The 25,319-nt window shown below is 44.0% G+C and overlaps 1 protein-coding gene across 1 annotated transcript in view; it reads left to right on the forward strand.

Annotated features, from left to right (window-relative positions):
* The window catches only part of cntln (centlein, centrosomal protein), a gene marked incomplete at its 3' end in the record, with an annotated part of 80,547 nt that overhangs the window by 27,194 nt on the left and 28,034 nt on the right, over positions 1-25,319 (forward strand). Inside the window, exons 11-19 of the mRNA XM_083986031.1 lie at positions 1,356-1,475; positions 4,338-4,459; positions 8,070-8,186; positions 14,855-14,955; positions 17,633-17,730; positions 18,838-19,367; positions 22,466-22,547; positions 24,351-24,432; positions 24,794-25,065. Of these exons, the coding sequence (XP_083842157.1) occupies positions 1,356-1,475; positions 4,338-4,459; positions 8,070-8,186; positions 14,855-14,955; positions 17,633-17,730; positions 18,838-19,367; positions 22,466-22,547; positions 24,351-24,432; positions 24,794-25,065 (1,524 nt within the window). The remainder of the gene's footprint in view (positions 1-1,355; positions 1,476-4,337; positions 4,460-8,069; positions 8,187-14,854; positions 14,956-17,632; positions 17,731-18,837; positions 19,368-22,465; positions 22,548-24,350; positions 24,433-24,793; positions 25,066-25,319) is intronic.

A 25,319-nucleotide genomic window follows, 5' to 3' on the forward strand; every position in this document is an offset into this window, starting at 1 on the left:
CACTTACACAACATGTTTTTGTTTTTTTTTGTCACAAGAAACAATTTCACAAATATGCCTGTTGTTTTGATGATGTGAATGTTGTCACTATTTACTGACACTTTTACTATTTTAGTGATGCTTATACTGTATATTATATGTTTTTGGCACCTTACATAATAATGCAGTTATTGTTATTAAATTTGCCTTTTGCAACTGCATCTGTATGGGTTTTCACTGTCACACTCTAATTCTGTGGGAATACTGCTGCCCACAGTTTGTTTGCTTGCACTGTAAACAAGTATATGACTTTCTCCTCCTCTGTTAAAATGCAACATTTGTACATATATTATTTAAATCCACCACTCATCACCCACAGCAACAACAACAGGTGTCACCAAATCACCCAGTACTGAAATCTTCAGTTTTATACAGTAACTTTAAAAGACAGTATCACAAGTAACGGCTTTCAGAACACTTATGAGGGAGGGGGCTTATTGATCCACTACTACGACTGATACTAAACTTGGTCACACAACCACAACCACCACCTCCTCCTCCTCCTCCTGTACTCCTCATCCACATCCTGCCCAAGGACTGTTGTGCGTTTAGTCACATTGCATATTTTAGCCTACCATCTGGTCAGCCCTGCCTGGCACCGCAGGGGGGCCTTCCCATCCTCTCATATTCATATTCCACTAGCATATTGTTCCCACTGCTTTTCTACAGCGCAGCCCCAGCACTTCTCTACTTCTTTATTTATTTCAACAGAGGAGGCTGGCTAGCAAACTGCAACCCCCCCCTCCCTCCTAATCGGCGGCTCTTCCAGTTGTCCTATCAAGTGTAACCTGGAGGCCCCTGGTAGAGCAATTAGAGCGGCCTCCCTGCCCACCTCTTGTAATGAAGCCCAGCACATTCTGGAATCTATAGCCCCTTTAGTCTCCCCTAATGGGACATCATTATTGTCAAAGAAACAATGTAAATGGAAATGAACATACTCATTAGCCAGTCGCAGGGAGAAACCTTTGCCGCTCTCAGCTTGCAACTCCCGCTTCCAAACACACATAGACACACACACACACACAAAAGTGAGCCTCCTCCCTTTGGCTTCTGCGGACTGCTGCTCCAGCTTGCTTTATTCCTCTGGCAGCATGTTTGTTTGAATGTGCATATGTGTGTGTACTGAAGAATACAATGTGCATGTTTTCTTCAAGGTGAGGGGTGGGGGGGGGTATGAAATGATCATGGATAATTCCGGTATTGGCATTCACTCAGTGTTTCTACAGATGTTAATTGTTACACGGGTTTGTGCCCGTCTATGTTAGTGAAGTGTGTTGAAGTTCTCACCTCAGTGCTTCTTTGCTTACCTGTCCCAGGGTGCAGCTGTGCAGCGGTCCAGGTCCCTGTCCCCAGCCAACAGTGTGGAGTCGGATAGTGGGAGGGGAAGAAAAGTACAACAGAGGATTCAAGACCTTGAAGAGCTGCTGAAATTGAAGGTAACTACTTTCTAAAATAGATGAATTCACATAGCGTCCCACTCTGTTTCTCTCATCTACATGAAACTATTTATCCTCCTTTCGTTTTTTAATGTTTATGTCTTGTGTTTCCTGCATCACCTTCTTTGCCTTTTTCGGTCTTTATCTTCCGTCTCAGTTTTTCCACACTCACCGGTGGCTGTTGACTGATTTTGAAAATACTTAAAGGTATTGTTAGCTGAATGGCTTAGTGGCGTCCAGCTGACAGCTTGGAGCACTAGACAGGCCTAATGGAGCTCCTCGTTGCCGCGGCCCCTATCTCACATATGATTGCTGCTATCAGCTGCCGGGTTGCAGGAATGTCTGCGGGCACTGTAACGGTCACAGTCTCACAAGGGTTCAGTTGCACCACTGCCGCCGCCACCTCCTCCATTACCTTATTTTACAGTGCCTTACACACACTCACACACACACATGTGCACACATAAACAGAGTGTGCGTAGGCAGTGAAGCAGCAGGAGAGGAGCTGCTTTGGTGAAAATGGATGCAGCAGGGTTTTTTCCCTTAAACGAATCAGCTTTATTGGTCTTTTAACCTTCACATGCTCTATGACGTCTTTCTCCCACTATTCTTAAGTCCCATGTCTTTCTCTCTCTCTCTCTCTCTCTCTCTCAAACCCACTGCAAGCAAAATACACTTAAGTTTCACCTCTCCCCTATATTTCTCGTAAGGTCTCAAATTTTGACTTTTATTTCATGTCAGCAGAGTATCTTTTTCACTGGCATCATCTTTTCTTATTTGGACTTTTACCCTAAAGCTTGTTGCCTTTCTTTATCCTTCCCTTCCTCTCTAGGCTGACCAGTGAGCGAGTGATTATGCAGAGGTCATCCTTCCTTTGAACACAATCCCATGAACACATTAGGCACCATTTTCTTGTCAGATCTGAAGTGTGTCTGAATTACATCACCGTCAGACACCTAGTCAGACGGTAATGCTCGACGTAGGTTCAGACGACACGCATGACTGTCTTAGTTAATGGTGCCATTTACGTGTCTGCCAGTTGAGGGGCATTTAGCATAGGTATGCACAGAGAAACAACTCACATCTGTGACCATATTAATCAGGGCATTTGTCCGGAGTATGATTTAGTGGTTATGTGCTTTGCTTTGATCCGGCAACAAACAACACGTCCTCCATCGGCTGCAGTTGAGACCTCACTTCCAGCCTCTTACAGTACATTATTTCACCGTGTCCGCTCTGTCGTTCTCCAAGTTGATCCAATCCAATTCTTTCCAGCAGAATGCCTTTCAAAGTGGGTACGCCAGCCTGTACCATTGACATGTTGACCTTAGCAGCTAACAGCACCAGACAAACAAACAATTCTCATAATAATGGCCTCTTTTTTTTTTTCCTCCTCCTTCCGCACACTTTCAAGTAAACAGTAGCTGTTGCTGTGTAATTATTTTTCAGCTTGAGAACGTCCACAGATGTGTATGCTGGCTGAGTAAGAGGGGTGTATTGATCTGTGGGCAAGGGTCTGTGGCCTGATGACCAAAGCTGAGCTGCCCAGGGGAAGCTCTATAAGGAGCCTGGGAAGCCATGATGTGGCTAATGCCCTGCCACTTGCTCTATCCAGCCCCTCCATCAGTCAGCCTCAACTCTTCTGCGTCCTCCCCCAGCTCCTAGTTCCACCAGTTAACACTGCCCCGGTCTGGCCCCTTTCATTAGAGCCTTGTTTTTTTTTTTTTTTTGAGTTTGGGGGCTGCTTGACGCGGCTGAGGATGTCTTGCAGATGTCCTCTGTGAATAATCCGCACTAGGGAAAATCCATACTTGTCACATTGGCAGTGTGAACGTGTATCATGTGTGCGCGCACTCCTGTTGTGTGTCTGGTGCATGTTTGTGTGCTGCTGCCTCTGTTCTCTTTGTCCTTGTTAATAATAACAGGGCTGAGGGCTCGCATTTCCCTCTCTGCAGGGCAGCCGTGTCATATCAGCAGTAAACAAGCTTCTTCCCTTCAGAAAGCACTCGACAACTCTCCCCAGCCCTGGCCACTCAAGCAGAAACCTGTCCTGCGCTCTTCCTTTCACTTCCCCTTTTGCCTCGCTCTTTCTCTTTCTTCTCTTTCTAATTTCTCTGTTCTCTCTCTTTTCTCCCTCCTCTGTTTTCATCAGCTGCCGCTCTCTTTCCCCTCTCGCACTCGTTCCACCTCTGTTTGTCCTGCCTGTTGAAAGTGTTTTCTCCATCGCCCTCACTGTTAAGGTCAGTGTGATGGGGAGGAGGGGGTGCCCCTGACAAGAAAAATCTATATGTTGTCTTCTCTTACTCCTTCTTTAAAGCAAGAGCCCAATCTTGCTGTGTTTTAATAGCTGTCAACAACAGTGTCAGCAGCAAACCCACTGCTACAACTCCCACCAACACAACACAGCAGCACAACATGTGCTGGCCATCGGTAACTCCAGTGAGTGAGTTTCTTTCCTGGTTAAAGAGTGTGTATGCAGCATTTTTTATGTGTATATGTGTGTGTGTATGTCCGCTTTCTCTGCGCTCTGTGGCCCCATTGACCCGTCATGTTAATGTCGTCCTTTAATGATGTCTCAGTTGTCCAGTGAGAGTGGAAGCACTTGTCAGGAAGAGAGGAGAGAAAAGAATCTTAACCTGCTGGTTTCTGTCAGACAAAGGTGTTCCAGCAGTCGACCAGTTTAAATATGTAGACGGTGAGGGACATTTCTCAGGTTCACTGCCACACCGCTGAGCCGGTGCAGATGAAGCTGACTCCCCTCTTCAATTAAGTTGTGTTTCATTTGACGTGTAGAACTTTAAAAAAAAAAAAAAAACACACACACACTCTCACACTCACACATCTTGTGGTTGTGCCTTACAGATGGAGGAGAATGAAGAGCTGAGGAGGGCTCACGATAAACGCCGCGAACGTCTGTGTCTGATTCAGACCAACTACAAGACAGTCAGAGACCAGTTGAAAGAGATGGAGAGATCACATGGCTTGTGAGTACACACTTTAATTTTTTTTAATCGAAGAACTCTCATCACACAATATACTGGAAAATTATGACACAACATGCAACGCACAGGACCTCTTGATGCACACGCAGTAGATCCCTAAAACCCACGCGACCTTCTGCATACATAAAACGACTTGGATAACTTCCAGTTTCTCTCAGCAGCTGTGAGTAAGAGACATTTCAAAGCACATAATTCACCTTGCCTTATGTTAAAAGCCCTAGTGAAATGCTACCAACCCTCTGAAACTGCTCACAAATAGTCTTAGGGCCTCATTGCTCCCCACATGTTGTCTGACAAGACCTGAGTGCTGGATTTGGGGAAAATGGGTGAAATTCCTCCCTTTGCCTTTGAAAAGCTCAAAGGTTTTTAAGCCCAGTCAATTTGGGCCGTTTTGTGCCAAGTGTGTGCGCGCTTCTGCGTCTCTTCTCCCTTAGCGTTCATTAGGATGTGAGAACCAGAGGCTGGGGTGTCTGGTCCTGGGGTGCAAGGTGTTTGAGAAGGCCTGTGGTGGGAGTAGGGGAGAGGGAGGAAGGGGGGGAGGGCCATTTCCTGCTTCGTCCTGTTATCTTCACAAGAAACCACAGGATTTTTAACACAAATTGGAAAATGTGCTGTAAAATGTCATTAATATAAGGGTCTTGTTGTTTCCATTGTCTTTTCCCACTTTTTCTATCTCTTGTTTCTTCTTTTCCGGCGGTGTCTCTCCGAGTCCACTTTAAAATGTAGCTAAAGGTGCATATGTTTGGTGGCCACGCGGGAGCAAAGTGTTGACCCCGTCAGCTGTTTTCTCTCAGGGTTAATTAAAGAAAACAGCAGTGCAATGTGAGCCCGTGTGAAAGTGGAGTGAGTGTGAGAGTGTGTTCAGCGCTAGGCTCGACTCGGCTCATGTCAGCTCAGCGCGGCTCAACAGCATGTGTCTGAGACAGTGGGAACAAAGACAGAGAGCTGTAGAGAGAGAAAACTCTCAGAGTCAACACCAGTTGTGCCTCTGTTATACATTTTAGCAGGTTATCAAAGAAATGTTGGTGCGCTTTGGTACGCTGCCCGAAAACCTTGATATTTGTAACATGTATGTTTCTATAATGAGACCAACTGGGCTGTCGCTGAGCTAAGAAGTCCTAGGGCTAGAGTTTATTGTCTCAGTGTCAGCGTATCTGTGTTTCATGACTGATTTGACATGAAATTGATGCAATAGGCAGCTTTGCCCTTTTCAGTCAAAGCCCTCCATGGCACCAGCCAGTCACTCAATGTTATGATCCTGGCATTCATTTGGCATTAAGCCCCATCCTTAAATAGCTGTTAAACCCACTGGGGTAATGCCAGCCTGAATGAGAGACAATAGAAAATGACTTAAATACTCCCATTAGTGCTGGGAAATCAGGGCCCTAACAAGTCAGTGGGGATAGGCGTTGAGTCTCATTGCATTTCGAGCTTGTTAGGGATTTCCCTCTTGCCTCCATGCTGTGTTGTTGCCTTTTTGGAAAGATGCGGGGGGTCGGTTTTGTTCCCCCTTTGTGTGCAGGACAAAACAAAAAGACAGCATCTCCCCCCTTACCTGCTACACACTGTATATTTATGCACACATCATATACATATACACATATGCATATTGACACATATACATGTGTGTGTATATACATTAGACTTGAGTGGGACACGGCTCTCAGACTTTTTTCAGACCCCCTTGCATATGTACATTAGACCCTAACATCATTCTCCTATACCATCTAGATTTCAGTTTCCCTCTTATCAGTCTGCATCTCCCATCACCAGAATACAGTATTGAATCAGACAATTGGCTGCTGTATGGCCAGCTGCCGGCTGACGTCACACGTGTCTGTGAGAACAAGCTCCGCCCAGGTCAGGCCAGGCAGCCAATCGTAAAGCAGACAAAGCTTCCATTGGTTCATCAGTATGCAGGCAGTGTGCAGTTGGCCAGTCCCAGTGAAACTACCCTGCCATTCACCATTACCACCATATTTTCCCAAAATGGCATGAAGGAGAGGGGGAAAAAGCCAACTTCTTATTTATATTAGAGAAGGGAAAAAGTTTTTTAATCAGACTGGGGATGATGGGGTGAGCAAATAAAATTAAAGGTTATTAAAGCATCCGTACTCTGATCAAAGTTGCGCCCATAAACAGATTCCCCCTGAATCAGAGCAATTAGCCGCAGCGGCATGGAAAAGTTCTTTCTATTTCCTCCTGCTTAATAATGGAAACTTGGATACCACAGGGAAGGAAGCACTGAGGCCTGAAGAAGATAGCTCTCTCATGGCTCCATGTTCAACAGCTTTTAGGCCCACTGTAAACAAATTAAAATGTATAAAGCTTTACCGTAATAAAGCTTCATACACCTTTCACAAGACACGCAGCTGATACACTACATATCTAAAAAAGAGAGACAGAGAGAATTAAAAACAGAGCTGTGGGTAAATTATCATGTACTTTCACAGCTCTAGGCAGTGTTCAGGTTGTGCGGACTGGATCCACTGTGTGCTTGCAGTAGAATAAGTAAAAGTGTATCAATCTCTGTGACTATACAGTGAGATTATCCTTTAAGTAGCTTTGCACTCTGGGAAACTCACCCGAGCCCACAGATTGCACACACATACACTCCCACATACATACACCACGAAGAAGTTCAAGGGCTCCAAATTGCTCACAGGGGCATTAGCAGTATTAAATGAAAACATTTGCCGTTTCTCAGTAGCCTCCAACTCCCAGGCACCAGGGTTTAACTAGTATTAGCGTAGCGTGGCGGCGTCTACATAGCCAATAATGACCACGGTAAAAGGAGCCCTCCGCAATAGCAGTGACCCTCACAATCCATTTCCACACCTTTACCTCATTGATTGAGTGGAAATGAGAAACTGTAGTGTGTGTGTGTGTGAGCATGTGCGTGCGTGTGTGTGACAAAAATGGTATTCTCTTCTCATCTGCTACTTTTGCAATCTGCAGATTTCTCACTAAAAGCCGCTTTCGTTCGCAAATGAAAGGCTAATTGGAATTGAATGTGTTGGGCTAAGACTGATTGATGAGATGGGCAGCGCGCAGGGATGCAGTTGGGGGGCCGTGAGGACGGTGCGCATGTGTGAGTTGAAGTGGAAGTTCAATGGAGGGAGCAGCTACTGGGCGCTGCAAAGTGTCATTAAGTATTCATAAGTGAGGTGTAGACATTTGAACGACCTCGTTTGGGAGTGTGTTTTTGGCCATTATTTACATTTGCATGGCACAGAGGGAAATGCTTCACTGCCCTGCCACACGGATGGTGCCCTGGGCTTTAACAAACATGCATACGTGTGTACATGATTTGCCACTGAAATGTCAAAGTCAAGGCTGCTCATTTGAATACTGCTAAAGATGGCTGAATAACAAAAACAGAGTGAGACTAAGGGGCCTTGTTACCCCATGTGAATTGGCCAGAGGGAACAAGGTAATATACACCATCAACCCGTTTCCCTTGTTAGTAGTTTGCTTTCTAGGTGTGTGTGCATGTGTGTGCTTTTTGTATGTGAGATTTTTCTTGCCTCTATTTTTGCTCTATTGTCTTTATAAATAAATATATATACATATTGTGTGTGTGTGTGTCCAGGCCAGGTGGAAGGACTCGTCGTGCAGAGCCGTGGCAGCTAAGACAAGAGAACAGTGATGCCGTGTGGAATGAGCTGGCCTACTTGAAAAACCTCACCAGGAAACTCTCCCTTGAAAAGTAAGTCACCTCTTGTCAAAGTGCCCGGGGCCCACGCATAGACATGTGAACGCGCACACGCACACACACACACACACGTTTGTTTAAAATTGTTTAACTTTCTCTCTCTTTCACACACATACTCGCACACTCCCACTGTCCCTTCTTGTTTGTGGGTGTTAAAATTTGAGTGTGCCCTTCCCAACTTCACAGCATCCACCTAGCCCTCCACATCATTACCAGCCAGCAGGGGCCAAAGCAAGATCATTAGACTCTGTGCTCATTTGTAAAATTGGCTGCCCAAAAATTCACACATAAAAGTGCAGGAAGTGAAATCACATTATCAGAATCCCTGGCCGTGTCTTTGTGAAATAATTGCATTTTTAATGGAACGTTTATGCCAAACTGAAGTCTTGTTGCTGCTGTTATTAAGTGTGTATCAATAAGATCCTTTACATACTTGGTGGTTCGTAAGCTGTGGTTGTGTTACTTGCACAAATGTTGACCTAGAGCAGAGTCACTTTTGTAATCACATTCTGGCTTTTCTGCTTTTCTGCTCCTAGTTTTTCTACTTCCTCTCTGTCCATCTTTCTGTCCTCCCGTCTGCATCTTTTAATCTGTTTCTGGGTGCAGTACAGTATAGCCATTGTCTTGTTTGATCTAAAGAAACCCCTGTAACCGTACCACTAACGCTGACCTACTATGATGCTACACAAAGCATGGCCTAAAGCCACAGTCTTCCTCTCCCCTATCTCCCCTAGCCTTCACCTCTCCTCACCTCTTCCCTCCTCTATCCTACGCCTCTGTGCCGTCCTCTTCCTGCTTGTCTTCCCAGTTGCCTCCCTCCGGCCCTCTGTGATGCTGCAGCAGGCTGAGGCCAGAATTCTGGTACTTGCCCCCCCTCCCCCACCCCCCTCCACTGCTTTCCCCTCTGCTCACCCCCTGCCCTGTCCTCCTAATCCCAGCTGAGCTCATTATGATATAGCCCGGCTGCCTCTCTCCAAGCCTGAGCTGTCCGAGCTAATTACAGGCTAGCAGCCCCTGTGCCGCCGATGCTGCCTGTTAAGGGATGTCCATCCGCCTGCCTGCCTGCCCGGCCACGACTAGAGCTGAGCAGAGCAGAGCAGAGCACTGGATGGTCTGGGGGTGGGGCATTGGGTGGGTGGTGTGGGGTGGTGGGGGGCAGCAGACTGTAGTGAACATGCAGGGTCCTTGGAACTGACCTGCGAGGGGAAACCACGAGGGATGGAGAGCGGCTGGCGTCTTTCCTAGCTGTGTAACTGGCCTGTCCTCCGGGGTTAGTGTTGATCCCCTTCATGTGCCCCCGACCAGATCCACCTCATCTCCTCCATTCACGCCCCCAGGACCCCTCCTTACCCGGGTGGCTGGTGCAAAGTTGGCTGGGATCTTTAAACTTGTGCTTTAGAAAAACTCTCTGTTCCAGGGCACACACACACACACACACACATACACACTCAGCTCAGTGTGTTTAACTAAGCAGAAGCAAACTGTGCATCTTTATTCCACTCCTTACTTTTCCTCCATACCTGTTGTGAGAATGAAGAGACAGAGTTTCCGGGACTATGGATGAAGCCAGCGTAACCAAACAGCTTTAGTTCCCTGCAATGCAAATTTCTGTTGAGAGGCAACAGAGAGGGCAAATGTGTGTACACGATAGTGCAACAACAACAAGAGTTCCTCTAAGCATAACTGCCAGAAAACTCTTGGGGCAAGCAGTTACAGCTTGTTGTTCCGTTGACCGTATTATAATGATTGTGCTTGTGAAGGTTATGCTAGATAAGTGTTAGCAATGATCCACTAATGGCTAATTAACTCCTGGCAGCTTAAGAATTTAGGGCCAAATAAAGACCCCTTATAAAGCTTTGAATGCTTAGTGGCGGGCTGTAGAGGAGAGACTGTTTAAACTCCATTTGTCTCTCATTCTCTTCTTCATTGTCATGAGATTGTGCACAGATGCTCCTCATCACCTCCTCCAAGAGGAGTAAAACAGTGTCTTGAGGCCCAAATGACCATTCCCCAGAATGGGTATTGCTGGGATAACTCCTGCTCAGTGGGTCCCCATAGTGTTAAGAGATGGTTATGAAGCACCGGCCCCCTGTAATGTCTGCACTTGAATAAGGTGTTGAGCAAGAAGGTGAACCAGGCCTGTTTCTCTGCTCTTGGAGCTGATTTACTGGCTCCCTGTGGCTCATTTTAATGAGCAACAAATAGTTTATTCTTTAGCAACTTTTACTTGAACAATTTAGCATGCACGTACAGCATGAACTACAAACACATTTTATGTGCTTAACTACTTTGTAGCTTCATTCTTTGAGCTTGCATGACCTAGTATTTCACCACTGAGCTGATATAGCAACTTTATATTAACAGCACATGATGCTGACCTAATCAAATTAAGCACAGGTGGACAAGAGGATGACATCCTGAGAGAGTTTCTCGTACTGTAAAGTTAAATTAGTTCTATATGTTCTCAGGTTCATTGTATGCCAAATATTAATGTTGATGCTAGTTTTAGAGTTAGTAGTAAAACCAAACAACTGAACGGGTTCACTTACTATTTTGCAGTCTTGTGTTAAAAAAAATAAGAAAAAAATCTGCTTACTAGAGAAGTTCACATCATGCACGCTTCTCTTTATAGTCTGTCACTTTAAAAGCCTCTTTTGATCCTCACTGGACTCGTCAACAGTAATTTATGAATTTAACCTTTCATAAAAGTACAGGACTGCTAGTTTTCTGCTTTCATTATTAATTCATCAAACATATTAATTAAAAAAACACCTCTGCTTTGTGTAATATTGCACTGGCACATTCTGAACTAAAGACCTATTGAAACTCTCAACATTTAACCACGGTAGAACATCTCTGAGGTGCACAACGGAGTGTTTTTAAGGCAAAAAGGGAAAGACAAATAAAATCAGTTGACATCGTGGATTATTTTTGATTGAGATTTCCTGGCAAGAAACTATGGGCAGAGTGGGCTGGAGAATTCGCAGTGGGATCATTTTATCTGCCTCATTATGCATCTGTCTGCGGCACTCCATGTCCATGCTTGTTAATTGTTGTTAAAGGTCTGTTGGTAGAAAGAGGCAGGGATTATTTAGGCCCCATAAACAGAATAAACACATGCAGTGCATCCTCAGACTTAAGATGCTATACTCAGACGACATCAAAGCATAAATTAGCTAGCGATTACTGGGGAAAAAGCCTTTGAGATCATTTGCTCTGCAGCAGCCGTGAAACCTCCTCTGTAGAGAGTGACCATTATGGACGTGAACCTCCCCAATAAGCGACGTTGACTCTAATTAAGTTTAATAAAGTTTACCCCGATGTTCCTCATATTCCTCTATTTCTTTTCGTTTCATCTTGATTTGCTAAAAGGTATTAGAAGTAATGAGAATCTTTTGCCCCCCGGACGAGGGCTTAGTTGGAGGAGGGACACATTTGCTCAAACACACACACAAACAGAATGTATTATGCATGTTTCTAAATCAGACAAGTTAGGTTTTTCCCTCATTAATTATTTGGTAAATTAATTATTGTATAAAAAAGGCTTTACACGTAGTAATTATGATGCAAACCTCGCTGCACTATCAACTCTACTCATCACAAGATAAAATCAGAGCACAAAGAATGTTTTAAGTTATTTCAAAGAATCAAAGACAATTCACTTACAGTACTTTAATGTACTTTGCCATCTTATATAAATAGTCATTCAGTGCAGAACTGGTATGTACTTGTGCAAATGTCCTTCATGTCTTCCTTAATGCAACATTATTGAATTGTTTTATGTTATATTGTGATACCTTGCGGCATCAACAAACCTATTAAAAAGGGAATACTGTGGACAACCTAAGTTGTTTCCACCAGTGATTATCGCATGGATTCCTATTTACCTCTCATATGTAACTGGCCTGTGGCTGGAGAACCCAACTCTTAAAGGCTCAGTGTTGCTGCTGCCGCTGCGTCGCCCACAGGTACAATACAGCATGGAGCCATGTAAACTCCACCAGTCGCCATTTCTGCTGACAGCAGTGGCTTATACACCCAAACTCCCCCCATGAATGAGCAGCCCTCTGGCCTGATTTTAACCATGAGGGAATCCCCCCCAAACCCCAAAAAACAAGATTTCTTTCCCCAGCGATAAAAATGCCAGAGGTGTTTTCACTTTCTCACCCTATTCCCTGCTCTTCCTGTGTATTTTTATGTGCCGAGCAAGAAACCAAAAGGAGGCTGACATGTGAAAGCACAATAGCTCTAGATGATGTTGTGTTGTACACCCCTGTGGATGGAGGCTGGCAGTTTGTGCTCTAAGCTGTGTTAGGTGCAGCACAGGTAGGGATGAGATCAAATGACATGGAGTGGATAGCTCAAGGCTGAAGTTCTAGCGCTGCAAATGTTTTTAAAACGGGGCCAAAAACGCGACGTGAGACACAGACTTACATTGCAGACCACATCATTACCAAACATAACACATGTCTGTTGCCTTTACTTTGATTTCTGCCAAGAAACTTCTTTTGCTTTTATGCCCACTGACTGCTATTCTACCTTAGGTGAAGCGGTAAGTTGAGAGGGAATTGAAAATTGTCCAACTAGGTTCATTTGATTTGTCATTCAGATAAAAAAGAAAAAGACATGAAATACTCTATAGGAGATACTGCTGTATATTTCCTTGAGGTTAGGATTTTTCTTGGTGCTACCACAGCATTACAGTGGTGTTGCTGAAAATAGTAAGCATCTGTTTATCAAATGATGTACGTGCATACTGCAAGGAAGCAACGTGAGAGACTGTAAGGGAAGATTTGACTAGACACTATCCAAGGAAGCAGTTTTGTTCAGTCAAGAATGAAATCATATTTTCGAAATGTGTTTTAATGTGTCACCTGAGGAAACGAGAAAATGCGGCAGAGACTGTAGAAAGAGGTGTTTGTATTTAACGGTTAATTTGAAAGGGAATTTTAAGTCATTGACCAAATTAACCAAAAGCATTGACAGATAGACTAATTCCAAATGCCATCTGTTGTTTTGACACAAAACTCCTGGCACTGTAACATTGTGACTCACATAATGTAACTACAAAATTAACACAGGTAGCAAAATGGTATAGCAGTCACTACTAACAATCTGGCCAGCAAAACACATGCACCTGGATTAATTGTTTAGTGTTGCATTTATATTCAAATTCACCAAATTACCTCTGCTAAATATTGAAGATTAGTCACCAAATTTGTAGTATCACCCTTGTTATCCCTACATGCAGCCCTGTAAATCCTCTCTATGGCAGACGGACGCACACAATGCAATAACCGAATCTCAAATGCAGTACTTCCATCTCTAGGATGTTATGATGTGAAACTGGAGGCCCGTGGCCATTGAACTCCCATCTGCAATCCAATCCCTTCCTCATCCAAGAAAGTATGCCTATCCTTCAACAAAATTGAATGTTTTGCATATGAACTTTGGTTTAGCGTCAATACTATCAGCATCCAAAAAGGCATAAAAGAGAAACATGAGATGGAACAGGCTCCTACCACATACTGCATATTTCAGCTCGTTTGTCCCATTAACATCCTTGACACATAAGGCAGTGCCGGTGCCTCATCGACTTGAGTTCATTTATGGAGGAAAATCTATAGAGGAGCGACACATATCCATCTGCTTCCTCAACCCCCCTCAGGGAGAGTCATTTGTGTACTTATTTAAGCTGCGGTCAGCCATTAGACCGAGCCTCTACTGGACTGTGTGGGCTAAAAAGCTAATTACTTCTCTTCCCTGCGCTGTGGCGATAACTTTTCCCAAGTCATTCTCTTGGCACATGTATGGAAAAATCTCTTGGTTGATCTAGCAAAATTAGATTGGTTGAAACAGGTGTCTAGTTTAAGTTAATTGCCATTATGCTCATCATAATTCACCACAACCACAAATGCCCTTTTAAACCTCATACGCTTCAGAGTGTATCACGCATGCTGTACTCACCACATGCCTTAAGAAGTCAGTCAGAATGAGGACCTACTGTTGTAATGAGGTTAACTGAGGGAAGAATGCCACTACAGTAGCAGCAGCTTGTTTCTAGCATTTCTCTCTGACTCTGTGGAGCAGAGGGGAGGGAAATTAGGTGTGTGTTTCAGGTGTGGTTGTCTCAGTGGGCTTGTGTGTATCCTCAGTAGACTTCAGTTGGGGTCCTAATAATAACTTGAAAGTGCAAAGTCTCGAGCATGGCTCCACATAATTAGCCTTTAGCAGAAATCAAGCTAATTGCACAGAGGTAATTGGGCACTCTTTCCAGTCTGTTTGTCTGTTATGATACACACACACGCACGCACTGTACTTTCCTACCTTGGCGTTTCATGTTGCTTGTCACTTTGATTTCCAGATGAATTAAAAACCATTTTAATTAGTTGATTTCTTCACCATGTCGTCTTTTCTTTTGGGAAGAGAAGCCAGTTCACAAGAATCAGGTTAAAAGGTGTTTTAAAAAAAAAGTTTCTACAAAAATGGATTCCACCGTGGAATCAGAAGTGATATTTGTGGAGACTTAAAAAGATACTCATTATACGATGCTTGTCTTGGTACTGATTTCACATTTCTTTGTTGTTCCTTTCACATTTGAAGAGGAATAGATCTGACATTACAGCCATGTGAAATAAAATGTGTAATATTTGTGACTGCAGAGCCGGCTTGGAGGAACAGCTGGACATGCTCCGAGTCCAGGCTGCTATGGACCGGGCCACAGTGAAGGAGCTCCACCTGTGTCTTAATAATGAACACAAAGGTGAGCGCTTACATTACAACCAAATGAGCATGATTCTTTAAAATCACATTTTCTCACAGCCTTTTTACAACGTTTTTTTTCTTCTTAAGAATAATAGTTTTTCTAAATGAAATTTTAAACAATTATTCTTATGTTATTGTTTTTTTTTTTTTAATTCTACCCAAGGATGTTGCCACAGGCTTAAAGAATAAAGTAAAAAAAAAACTGGCAGCACTAGAAATATCACTTGTAATTGCAGAAAGTATGTATGCTTAGCATGGCAGCACCTTTAAGCTATCCTTTTACCTCTTGGCCATGTGTATTAGTGAGCAGAATTAATAAGACAACTCCCAGTGGAATTAATAGGACAACTCAATTAAGACTTGATCAACTCCTTGCAAATTGATTGGGAGATCAAGAAGTGTTCATCTTGTCTGCGCATATCATTCCCAATGTTAAAAAGCACATTGCTTTTAATCCAATCTGCACCCTTTTGTCAGACACTGACCACTACAGCCAGTGGCCTTAATTAACCCGTTCAATAACACATCTGTCCTAGATCACTTTAATTTTCTCCGCAACGAATGATAGTGTCTGTTGCAGATACAAGCGTGTGATTTAAAGGATGCCACTAATTAAAATAGTGGATCCTCTCCTATTGACAGTCTGGTCAGGAACACTAGGAAATAAGCTTCTTCGAAAGGACGTACTTAGTTTTACATCTTGTCAGACAAATAATCAGTAAATCTAAATGTTACACAAGAGTGTCTGCTCCACAAATTATTTTCTCACTTTGTATCACATAAAAATTAACTTTGCCCAGATTTACAAAAATGAATGCCTTGCATTAACTTTTAGACATTTCTGGTCTGACAATGCTCCTAATTGATACAATGTCACAAGATGTTAAAAACACTGGTTATTTTTGTTGTTTTACATGAAGCCTTTCCGCTCTCTGTTTTCTCACTGTGCATTATTTTGTCAAAATTACTGTTGTAATTGTAATTTACTGTTTATGGTACAAAACTCACTAAAACAGTGTCTGACAATTATTTTTTAAAGGAAAAGACTGACATTGTAATACAGAATGTGATTGCAGTCTTAGAAGCTTTTAATTAATATTCAATTCAGGAAGTGCCGTTGTCAGAGTGAATTGTATTTTGGGATCACTGTGGCAAAGAATAACTTAACTTTGTAAATCAAAAGATAAAGTAATTATAAATTTAGAGCAGTTACATCTGGATGAAACCAGTATGTCTGCCGGCAAGAGGAAGAAAACTCAATATTATTAAGAATAGAATTTGTGAATGGCCACAACATTTACTCTTGAAGAACCTCTGTGACCCGATCAAAGGGATGGAGGGCTGAATCGCTCACACCGGGATCACACTAACGAAAGGCAGCAGATGAAAGGAACAGGGCCTTTGTGTTGCAGCCCATGAGGAGACATGGGAGGGACGTTAATATATGCCGCAGTGCCAGGACCTCCTCCAACAGTGGGTGACTAGGGAGCCACCATGTCTTCTTATCAAGGTAGTGCTGAGGTGCCAACTCCCAAGCCACCGGCACTGGAGCTGGATAATTGTCTCCCAACCTGGTTATGTACCCAGCGAACACGGCAGCCCTCCTGTCCTATTTGGTGCTCTGTTTGATTGAATGTGACATGCTGGAAAGACAAAAGAGCAGGCTAATTCAAAGTAACAAACTTCCCTGGGCAAAGCGTCAAATGCAAAGCAAGGGAACAGCGGCTCCTCAAAACATAACCTCTCTCTCTTTTTACTCTCTCCTTCTATGGCCTCTTTTTTTCCCCAACTCACTCTCCAAAAGATCAACTGACCTGTAAAGTCAAGGTCCTGAATATTTAATGTTTCCAGCCTCATTGTACAAATTATTTTGGTCGTCCCGTCATGAATGTTTAACCGGTGAGAACGAAAGGCAAAAAGTTTTATATTATTTTGTGTTGCCCCTTGCATCTCAGCAGGCATGATATTCCTCCTTTTGCAGGTATAGACTGTATTTCATAAACTGTATATCAGACAGTGTCACTGAGGCCTGTTGTGAGGTTTATGTGCTCATAAATATGTGCGCTTCAAATCCCCAAACACTTTGACTCTTGTATGCATTCTGTTGTTATCATAAAGACTAAATCATATGTTTGCCAAGGCCACTATTGAAGTTCTCGGCAAAAAGCAGCATGTTGGTCTGCAGAGATTAGTTGTCCATTGGGGAAACACAGTGGACTACAAAGCAGTGCAGCCTGGGGCTGTGAGTTCACCAGGGATTCAAACACTTCTCTTCGTTTGTTTAAGATCTCTGGAGAGAGGTTGCACATTGCATGTCCCAGTGTGTTTGCTTTTGAACACTTGTCCTCCTGTTTCCTCCTGGACTTCTAAATAAAATATATTTCTGTTAATTGGGGGGAAAAGGGCTATTGGATATAAAACAGTTAGAAACAGTAGGTGGGTTTTTTTGCCGTGAAAATTTTAAATTCCCATGAAAACAGCATTAGTGATTCTGTGTTCGGTTCCTTCTGATTTGATTGACAAAAGAAGGAAAAAAGAAACTGGACCCTGGGAAGGAAATTAGACCTTAGTAATGCTAATTGATTTAATGTACCCTCTTTATTATCATTCTATTGATTGAGCAGCCTGGGTTTGACACATCGTGTCACAATAACGAGCTTTGTTCCTCTTTGCAGAATTGCTTCACAAAGTGGTGGAGGAGCACCGGGTCAAAAGCAGCACTCCGAAAAAGCCTTCTGTTTCTTCAGAGCAAATGGAACAGTCATTTAAAAAGGTACAGCACTATGCCATCACTAAGTGTTCTTTGTCATTGCCAATAAAAGAAACCCGACAGAGCCATAACTGCAGCACAATGCCTCTCTCAGAGACTTTGGTTTTGCTCTATCAAGAATGATTTGAAAGTGTTCTCACTCTTGGAGGAATTGGTCACGCACACTATTCCAAGTCAAGTGTGAGCCATGAAGTAGTTTGTTTTTCTCACAGTTAAAAACAATTCTGGGAATAGCCACAAATAATAAACTGCACTGGTGGAGGACTGGAAACCGGACGTAAGTTATTCTAGAAACCTTTTTTGTTTTGTTTTGTAGCTGTTAGTGGGATGCTCATGTTTGTGTGCACATGCTTTTAAAAACCCCTGCTTGCATGAGTTTATAATGCCCCCCCCCCCCCCTTCTACCTTCATGACAGTGAATCATCAAGAGTAGGGATAGCCATCTAATTTTGTTTGAAAGGTACCAGGCTTCACCAGCGGGCAGAGTGAGAACCAAATAAAAGGGAAAAATCGCCTGGAGGCACAAACCCAGCAGGCATCCACTGTTCTCTTAAACAGTCTCCACCAAAGATCTAACAAATAGACTAAGTGCTCTTGCTTGCTGTCTAGTTAGGGGTGATCAGGGTAAGGGGGTGCCAGCGAGATGTCCACACTCTTGCCGGGCTACGGAAGAGAGTGTTGCTGCCCTCAATGGTCCAACCAAACACACAGCATAAACACTCATGAGAAAATGGCAGTGGAAAGAGAAGCCACTGCCATCACATGCAAGTCAAAACCAACATTGGCTTTTCCCATTGTTTTGTTAGAAGTTTAAGTATTTATGGTAAAAGAGATGGACATACAGTATACAGGAGCACCCATTGGCCTGCCACCTGTAATGCCAGATTCCAGATTCTTTGAGTCACTTCTTACACGTTGCACCAGTGTTAAAAAAAAATATTAATAAAGGCAAATTTACTGGTTGCTCATGCGCAAGTAGATGAAAAATCTACTTGCACTGTATCAAATCTAGGGGCAGTCCTGATATAAAGTCAACAATCCTGACTATATCAAACCACTGACCTCACTCCATATCTCTGATTGTTTTTTGGTCTGTTTTGTTTTTTTCAGATTGCGCAGCTGGAGTGGAAGATGATATCCCTGGAGGAGGAGACGGAGAGACTGAGAGACGAGAAAGAGCAGCTACTTGAAGCCAACAAAGACTTGGTCCTCAGCTGCCGCAAACTCCAAGCCTCCCTGGATCACCTGAAAACCCAAGAGGCCGTTCGTGAAGAGGCCGCCCAGACCCAAGCCCGGGCCCAAGGGGAGCGTCACTGCAACGAGATCGCGGCTCTAGAAACCCGGCTGTCCGCTTCTCAGAGAGAGGCTACCAAGCTCCATCATCAGCTGCTGAAGTTGAGACAGGAGGTTGGGATTCTCAGAGCGGCCAGGGATTACCACAGGAACCGTGCAGCAAGACCTGTGCGGGCGGGCGGCATCGGTAGCAACATTAGCAGCAAGGTCAAATTCAAAACAACAGGACTCGGAGGTCCATCACGCCAGAGCAGCCACCGAACAGTCAGCCCCAATCAAGCCATCAGCTGGCAAGGCCGCAGCCCCAGTCCCACTAAGGACGAGTGGGAGGACATGAGCGTAGATAGGTAATGATACACACGCACACACAGAAGCACTTATTCTCACTGCCTCTCGCCTCATTATTTTGGTGGTAGGAGTGGAGAGAGGGGTGGGTCGGCTGAATTGTGGGGGGGCCACGCTGCATCAAGGGGACAACGTGCATATGCAAAGCGTAAGCAAATGGGTGATTGAATTTCATTGTCTGTCTAGTTGGTATTCAGAAGCCAAAAGAAGAATGCAAGCAAGAATGATAGAGAGAAGGAGAGAGGAGGGGGGGAAAGTACTGTCAGATCCTTTGAAATATCCTGGGACGCCTTGCTTGGAGCTTATTGACTGAAATTTGCATGCAAAATTAGCCACCTCTCCACACAAAGTTGAACCGATGCCAGAAAAGCCCAGGGATAAGGAGGCCGCCAAAGCCTTGATACCTTCCAGTGATGCCATTTTCATGCACTAGTCATGCTATCCCGAAATTGACAGTTTGGCAGTTTGATTTAATTTACTGGTCCTGTGCATATTCACTAACCCCCCCTTGACAGCACTAAGGATCCCCCCTGCAACCACCAAGCCCCCCCTCTGCCAGCCACCTTCTCCATCCACACACACACACACACACACACACACACACACACACACACACACACACACACACACACACACACACACACACACACACACACACACACACACACACACACACACACACACACACACACACACACACACACACACACAGCTCCACAGAAAGCTAACCCCACCCTGTGTCTGGTCATGTTGGTTATCTTGTGGCATGTCAATTCACAAATGTGTGTGTGCTACACTTATTTCCTCCAGCCAACCCCGTAACCTCGCTAACACACGCACACACACACACACACACACACACACACACACACACACACACACACACACACACACACACTTCCTTTACAGCTTACCCACCCACCCTCCACTCCACTCCCCCTCTCCTCGCCTTAATTTAGTTAGATAAATTTTGAATGACCCTACTCGGCTCAGTACCAGATGTCTACAAGCTGTTTAACACCCTCTAAATTAAGAACCATCGACAGTAATTATTCCATGTATGTTTTATGCAAAAAAGCCACTGAGCCAACATTTATTGAGTGATGGTCGGAATGATTTGATTTCAAACACTCAGAGCTATCGCTGATATTTATTTCCCTTCACTTTCTCTCTCAGTATGCCTCTCTCTCTATCTGCTCTCTTTTGCTCTGTCCTGCTAACTCACCATCTCTTCACCAACTAATTCATCTGACTGTAATCCACCCCAGCTCTATCCACATGAGGCCGTTTAACAGGGACTGGGTGCAGCTATGCCCTGCTTTCCTAATGCCTCTCCATGTAGCTAATAAGCAGCAGTCTAATATACGCTTTACCTGAGAGGAGGATCTAAGTGGATTTGTGAAGAAGTAGTCTAAACTGAGATGTTGTCTTATTTAAGGCACCTGTCAACTGATTTGTTACTGTAAAGCCTTCTGCGTCTCTTATCTCACAGGGGTCTTCTGCAGCAGTATGTCTGGTAGGCGCTCCTGGAAATACAGTATTTCTGCCTAAGGAGCTTTGGCCTTAATAGTGCCAAATAAAGATGTCAGACTCGTTAAGGCTACTGCCAAGTCTTTGTTTTTTCCCCCCTTCTTTTTCTCGCCGCCTCTGGCTCGCTCTCTCAACTTTTGAGCTGCTGGGGGCGGCTGACCATTTTGAGGAGATCATCAGTTTTGTTGGTGCGCAGGACAGAATGAGAGCAGTGGGTATGGAAAATATCTTACTGAATGTTCCTGCCATGTTTTTATACACTAAATATAATCTTGATCACTGTGGGAAGACACTATCTTGCATACAGGTGGCAAATTACTGACGACAGAATGTAATAATAAAGAGCCAAGATAGCTTAGTCTTCACAAGAGTGTTCAGTGTGTTGATGTGTTGGCTCTGGCTGAGGAGTTATACATTACATTATTTATCACAGGGTTGGTTCCTGGGCTTCCTGCGTTCACGTGTCGACACATCCTTGACTTTCCACCTGCGACTAAGCACCTGTATTTCTCCGCTCATTAATTCAAATTTTTTCCTTAAGTTTGTGTCTGAATTTGACCTGCACAATTGTGCACCCAGCCTGTAACTGCATAAATATCTGCATATGTACAGTATGGGTCCAAAACACAAGCAGTCGTTCACATGTCTCCCTTGAAGTACCCTCATAACATAAAAGGACGGTATTCTTAATCATATTAGAGACTGTCTATGAATGCACATGCAGAAGACGACTACTTGATCACTGATTGGTCAGAGTATGTATGAGTGTGTGTGTGGTATTTGTCAGTTTGAGTCTGCATGTCCTGTATATATTGACATAAATAATAAGATGATTTTATATTTGAGTTCACAAGGCTGAATTAAAAGTCGGGCCTGTCTGGCTGTCTCACAAGCAGGAGCATGGTAACGTTTTTCATCAAATGTGAGTAACCTTGGTCTTAGTGGTCATGATTAGTGATCCTCAACAAGTCCCTCTGCCCTCTTCCAGACCAGGTTTAACCCTAACTAGCCCCCAGTCTTGTCATGTTCCAGTTAGAGCCTCTCTCTGTGGTCTTTACCTCCGCTGATTCTCCCAGGCCCCACCTTAATAAACCCGCCAGCGTAAATGTCACTGGCTTCCACCTCCACATCAAAGGTCACTGTCAATAAACCTGTGTGTGTGAGCATGTGTGTGTGTATGTGTGCGTCTCAGGAAGCCCTTACCGTGTGTCCATCAGATGCAACTTTGCTTGGCTCCGCTCAGCCGTGCCTCTCACACACGTCTGTCACACACAGAGGGCTAATGAAGGCCACAGCCGCTCTCATACATGTTGATGCATTCACCATCAGCACCAGACACTGCAGCTTTTCACTTAATTTACACCCACATTTACACTTCCAGCTCAGAAATTGGATGGGACATTGATTTTCTGTTGCAAGAAGGGGGGGCAAAATGCACATATTTTTGCTTGATGTCAACTAAATCAACCATAAAAGGTAAATTGGATTTTTGTTCAAGGGTGGTACTCTCAGAACCAGCGTTATGGGTTCAACTTCTGGCCTGTAATAACCCTCTCACCTTTCTCTGCAGTGACAGTGGTGAAGAGTTCTCTGACAGTCTCAACAGTGTGCCGTCAGGGACAGCACCTTACAGACAACGCTCTCACAGAAAGGTTGGTTTCCTCTCATCCTTTAATTTCTCAGCTACAAAAGCAGAAGCTGTAAAAGCATGGCATGAAAATAAACCACCGTAATGTAATATAATATATGTGATATTATTCAGCATATTCAGAGTAAAGTTGACCACATGTATGAAGGAAGATGATCTGTTGAAGTGACATGCAGAACAAAATCGGAAGCAGAATTTAACCAAAATTTATTGTAATTTAAAACAGGAGAATTATAAATGTTCAATTATGTACAGCTACGCTACTGCAGTCAGACAAGATTAAAGATTAATACTATGATGACACTGAGTCCATATTGTTGTTGTTGCTAAGACAGTATTTAAGCAATGTATTGAATAGTAAAATGTCCTTCTCTTTAGTTTATTCTGACAGAATTATTATAAGAGATCTAGGGAGAGGTTTTTTGTGACAAATGTTGCTTAACCAAGGAACCCGTATGTCTTTGATAATGTAGAGAAGGAGCTGTCCACTGCAGCCACTGCCTTAACAAACAATCCAACCTCTGCACAGGCTTCTGGGAATAACAAGTTGCACCAATTAGCTGATAGGACAGCTATTCTGATGATCAGTAATTGTACAAGATCTTTTTTTAAAGCAAATCTCCAAACATTTGCTGGTTCCTGCTTGGTGTACTGACTTTTTACTATGTTTTCTATTTTATTTCAATTGATAGACCAACAATTTATTAACTAACTTATAAAATAATTGTCAAATTAGTTGTCTACTACATAGTAGTAGTTGAGAGTTGCTGTAACAGTTTGTTGCAGGGCCACTCCCTTTATACCTGCAATCACAAAGGCTTTCTCATGCGTGGTTGTGGGTGCTCCTTCTTTTCCATCTTCTCTCCACACCACGAAATCAATAGGCCTGGACCCCTTACTCTTGTCCACATCAAACCACTTCACAGCAGGACATGGCAGCTTCCAAACCCCAGAGAGATATGTCCGTCAAGAAGGGAGATGTAGAAAGGAGAGAGGGGGGCCTTTAAAGATATTCTGTCTTTTTTCTCCTCTCCTTTCCTCTCCTTCCCTTTTCAGAAGGAGGGGAGCAAGGTAGAAGGTGGAGAGGAAGAGAGGGTTGTTGTTGTAACTGTAACCAGGGAGCTGTCAGGAGGACCCTTACTCTCAGATCCGCTTTAGTTTCCCCCCACTCCAGATCTGTTAAATGTGCCCATCAGCTCCTTGGGGTTCATCGCCATGACAGCCCCCTGCCCCCTCACGACGTGCTATGTCACAAACCAAAGGGTTCATCTCTCCCTTCCCCTCTCTGCGAGGCACTGTGTGATCAAACCTGGCACTGATCAAATCCTACCTGACCCCCGTACAAAGGAAACAGGCAGAGAGGAAGGAGCGGTGCGGTGGTGCGGAGGGTGGGTTGGGGGTGGGTTTCTTCTTTGATGTCACTACAAACAATGTTGCAGTTGGGAGGTGTCACACACAGGCACTTATGAGTGCAAATGACTATACACTCACACGCGCACACACACACGTCACAGTGCAGGAGTAAATCAGAGCTTTCAGACAGCGTGATTGAACAAAGGCGGCATTTGCAAGCATCTGTCAGAAGTAATATTCTTACTGAGGAGCGTTCAATTTGAAGTCAGCCGAACACGCTCAGGTGAATTATTAAAGCACAGGGTGATTTGTCTTGTCGCGTTAAACTGAGCAAACCCTGTGATCACAGTGTCATTATGAGCCGCATCTCAGGAAGCACAACATGTCAACCGCTTGTGTTACATTAAACAGCTGCTTTTCATCACCGTCTCTTGACTTTTTCTGTTTCTCTCAGCCCTACAGGTGTTCGCTGATGTCAAACACGGAGGCACCAGCAGCACAGTCTCACAGAAAACAACCCCACACTCTGGCCCGAGGTAACACAAGTTTTCCTCTTTCACACCGATGCAAAACTACAAAATTCTAATCGACTATTAATTGCAGCAGGAAAAACACTGAATGCATGTACATGCTGTCGATCAGAAACAAGTATGTGAGAAGTTAACAAGGTTTGTTTTTTGTTGCCTTTTTTTTTTCTCCGAGAACTTGACACTCCTCAATTGGTTATAAATGGAAAATGTTAATCATTCAAGTTGTTAAATATATCACACTCCTCACTTGCGCATACACAGAGGTCCGCCTGTTAAATCCCAGCAGTAGCGTCTAAATAAGGATTTGGAGTTTTTTCTGTGCACTTGTCAACTCTGAGGCGCCTGCTTATGTACTTCTTCCTGTTAGATGATAAACAGCATGAGCCCTGGGAACGAGGGACGAGAGGAGAGAAAAGGAGGTGGAGGAGGAAGAGGATGCTGGTGATGAGGACCCAGCGCTGCTCCTCCTCTTCTCTGCAGCAGCGCATAGAGTCCCTACAGCGTCACATTGACATACTGAAAAGTGCCAGGAAAGATGCCGTGCTCTCAGCCAACGAGCTACGAAGGGCCAATGAGAAGATCGCGGCGCAGCTCAACTCCCTCACAGAGAAACTCTGCAGCAGCAAGCAGCTCACACAGGTAACTTAGGGGGGAAAAACAAAACAGGGAGATGAGGAACAGGGAAAGCCAGCTGTAAATGTCGGGAAGTTTATTATTTGTCTATCTTTGTGTTTTCTGTGGTTCTTTTGGATTTGTTTGGAGCTGAGAGTACAGCAGTAGCAGGTCCTTTGCCCTTATCATGCTTAATAAGTGTGGCTGACAGCCTACCCTCGCCTGTGGAGGTCAGTACCACGGAGCACAAGAGAGGAGGAGAGTCTCCTTCCCTCTCTGAC

This window comes from Trachurus trachurus, assembly GCF_905171665.1.
Source record: "Trachurus trachurus genome assembly, chromosome: 1".
NCBI classification, from domain to species: Eukaryota; Metazoa; Chordata; class Actinopteri; order Carangiformes; family Carangidae; genus Trachurus; species Trachurus trachurus.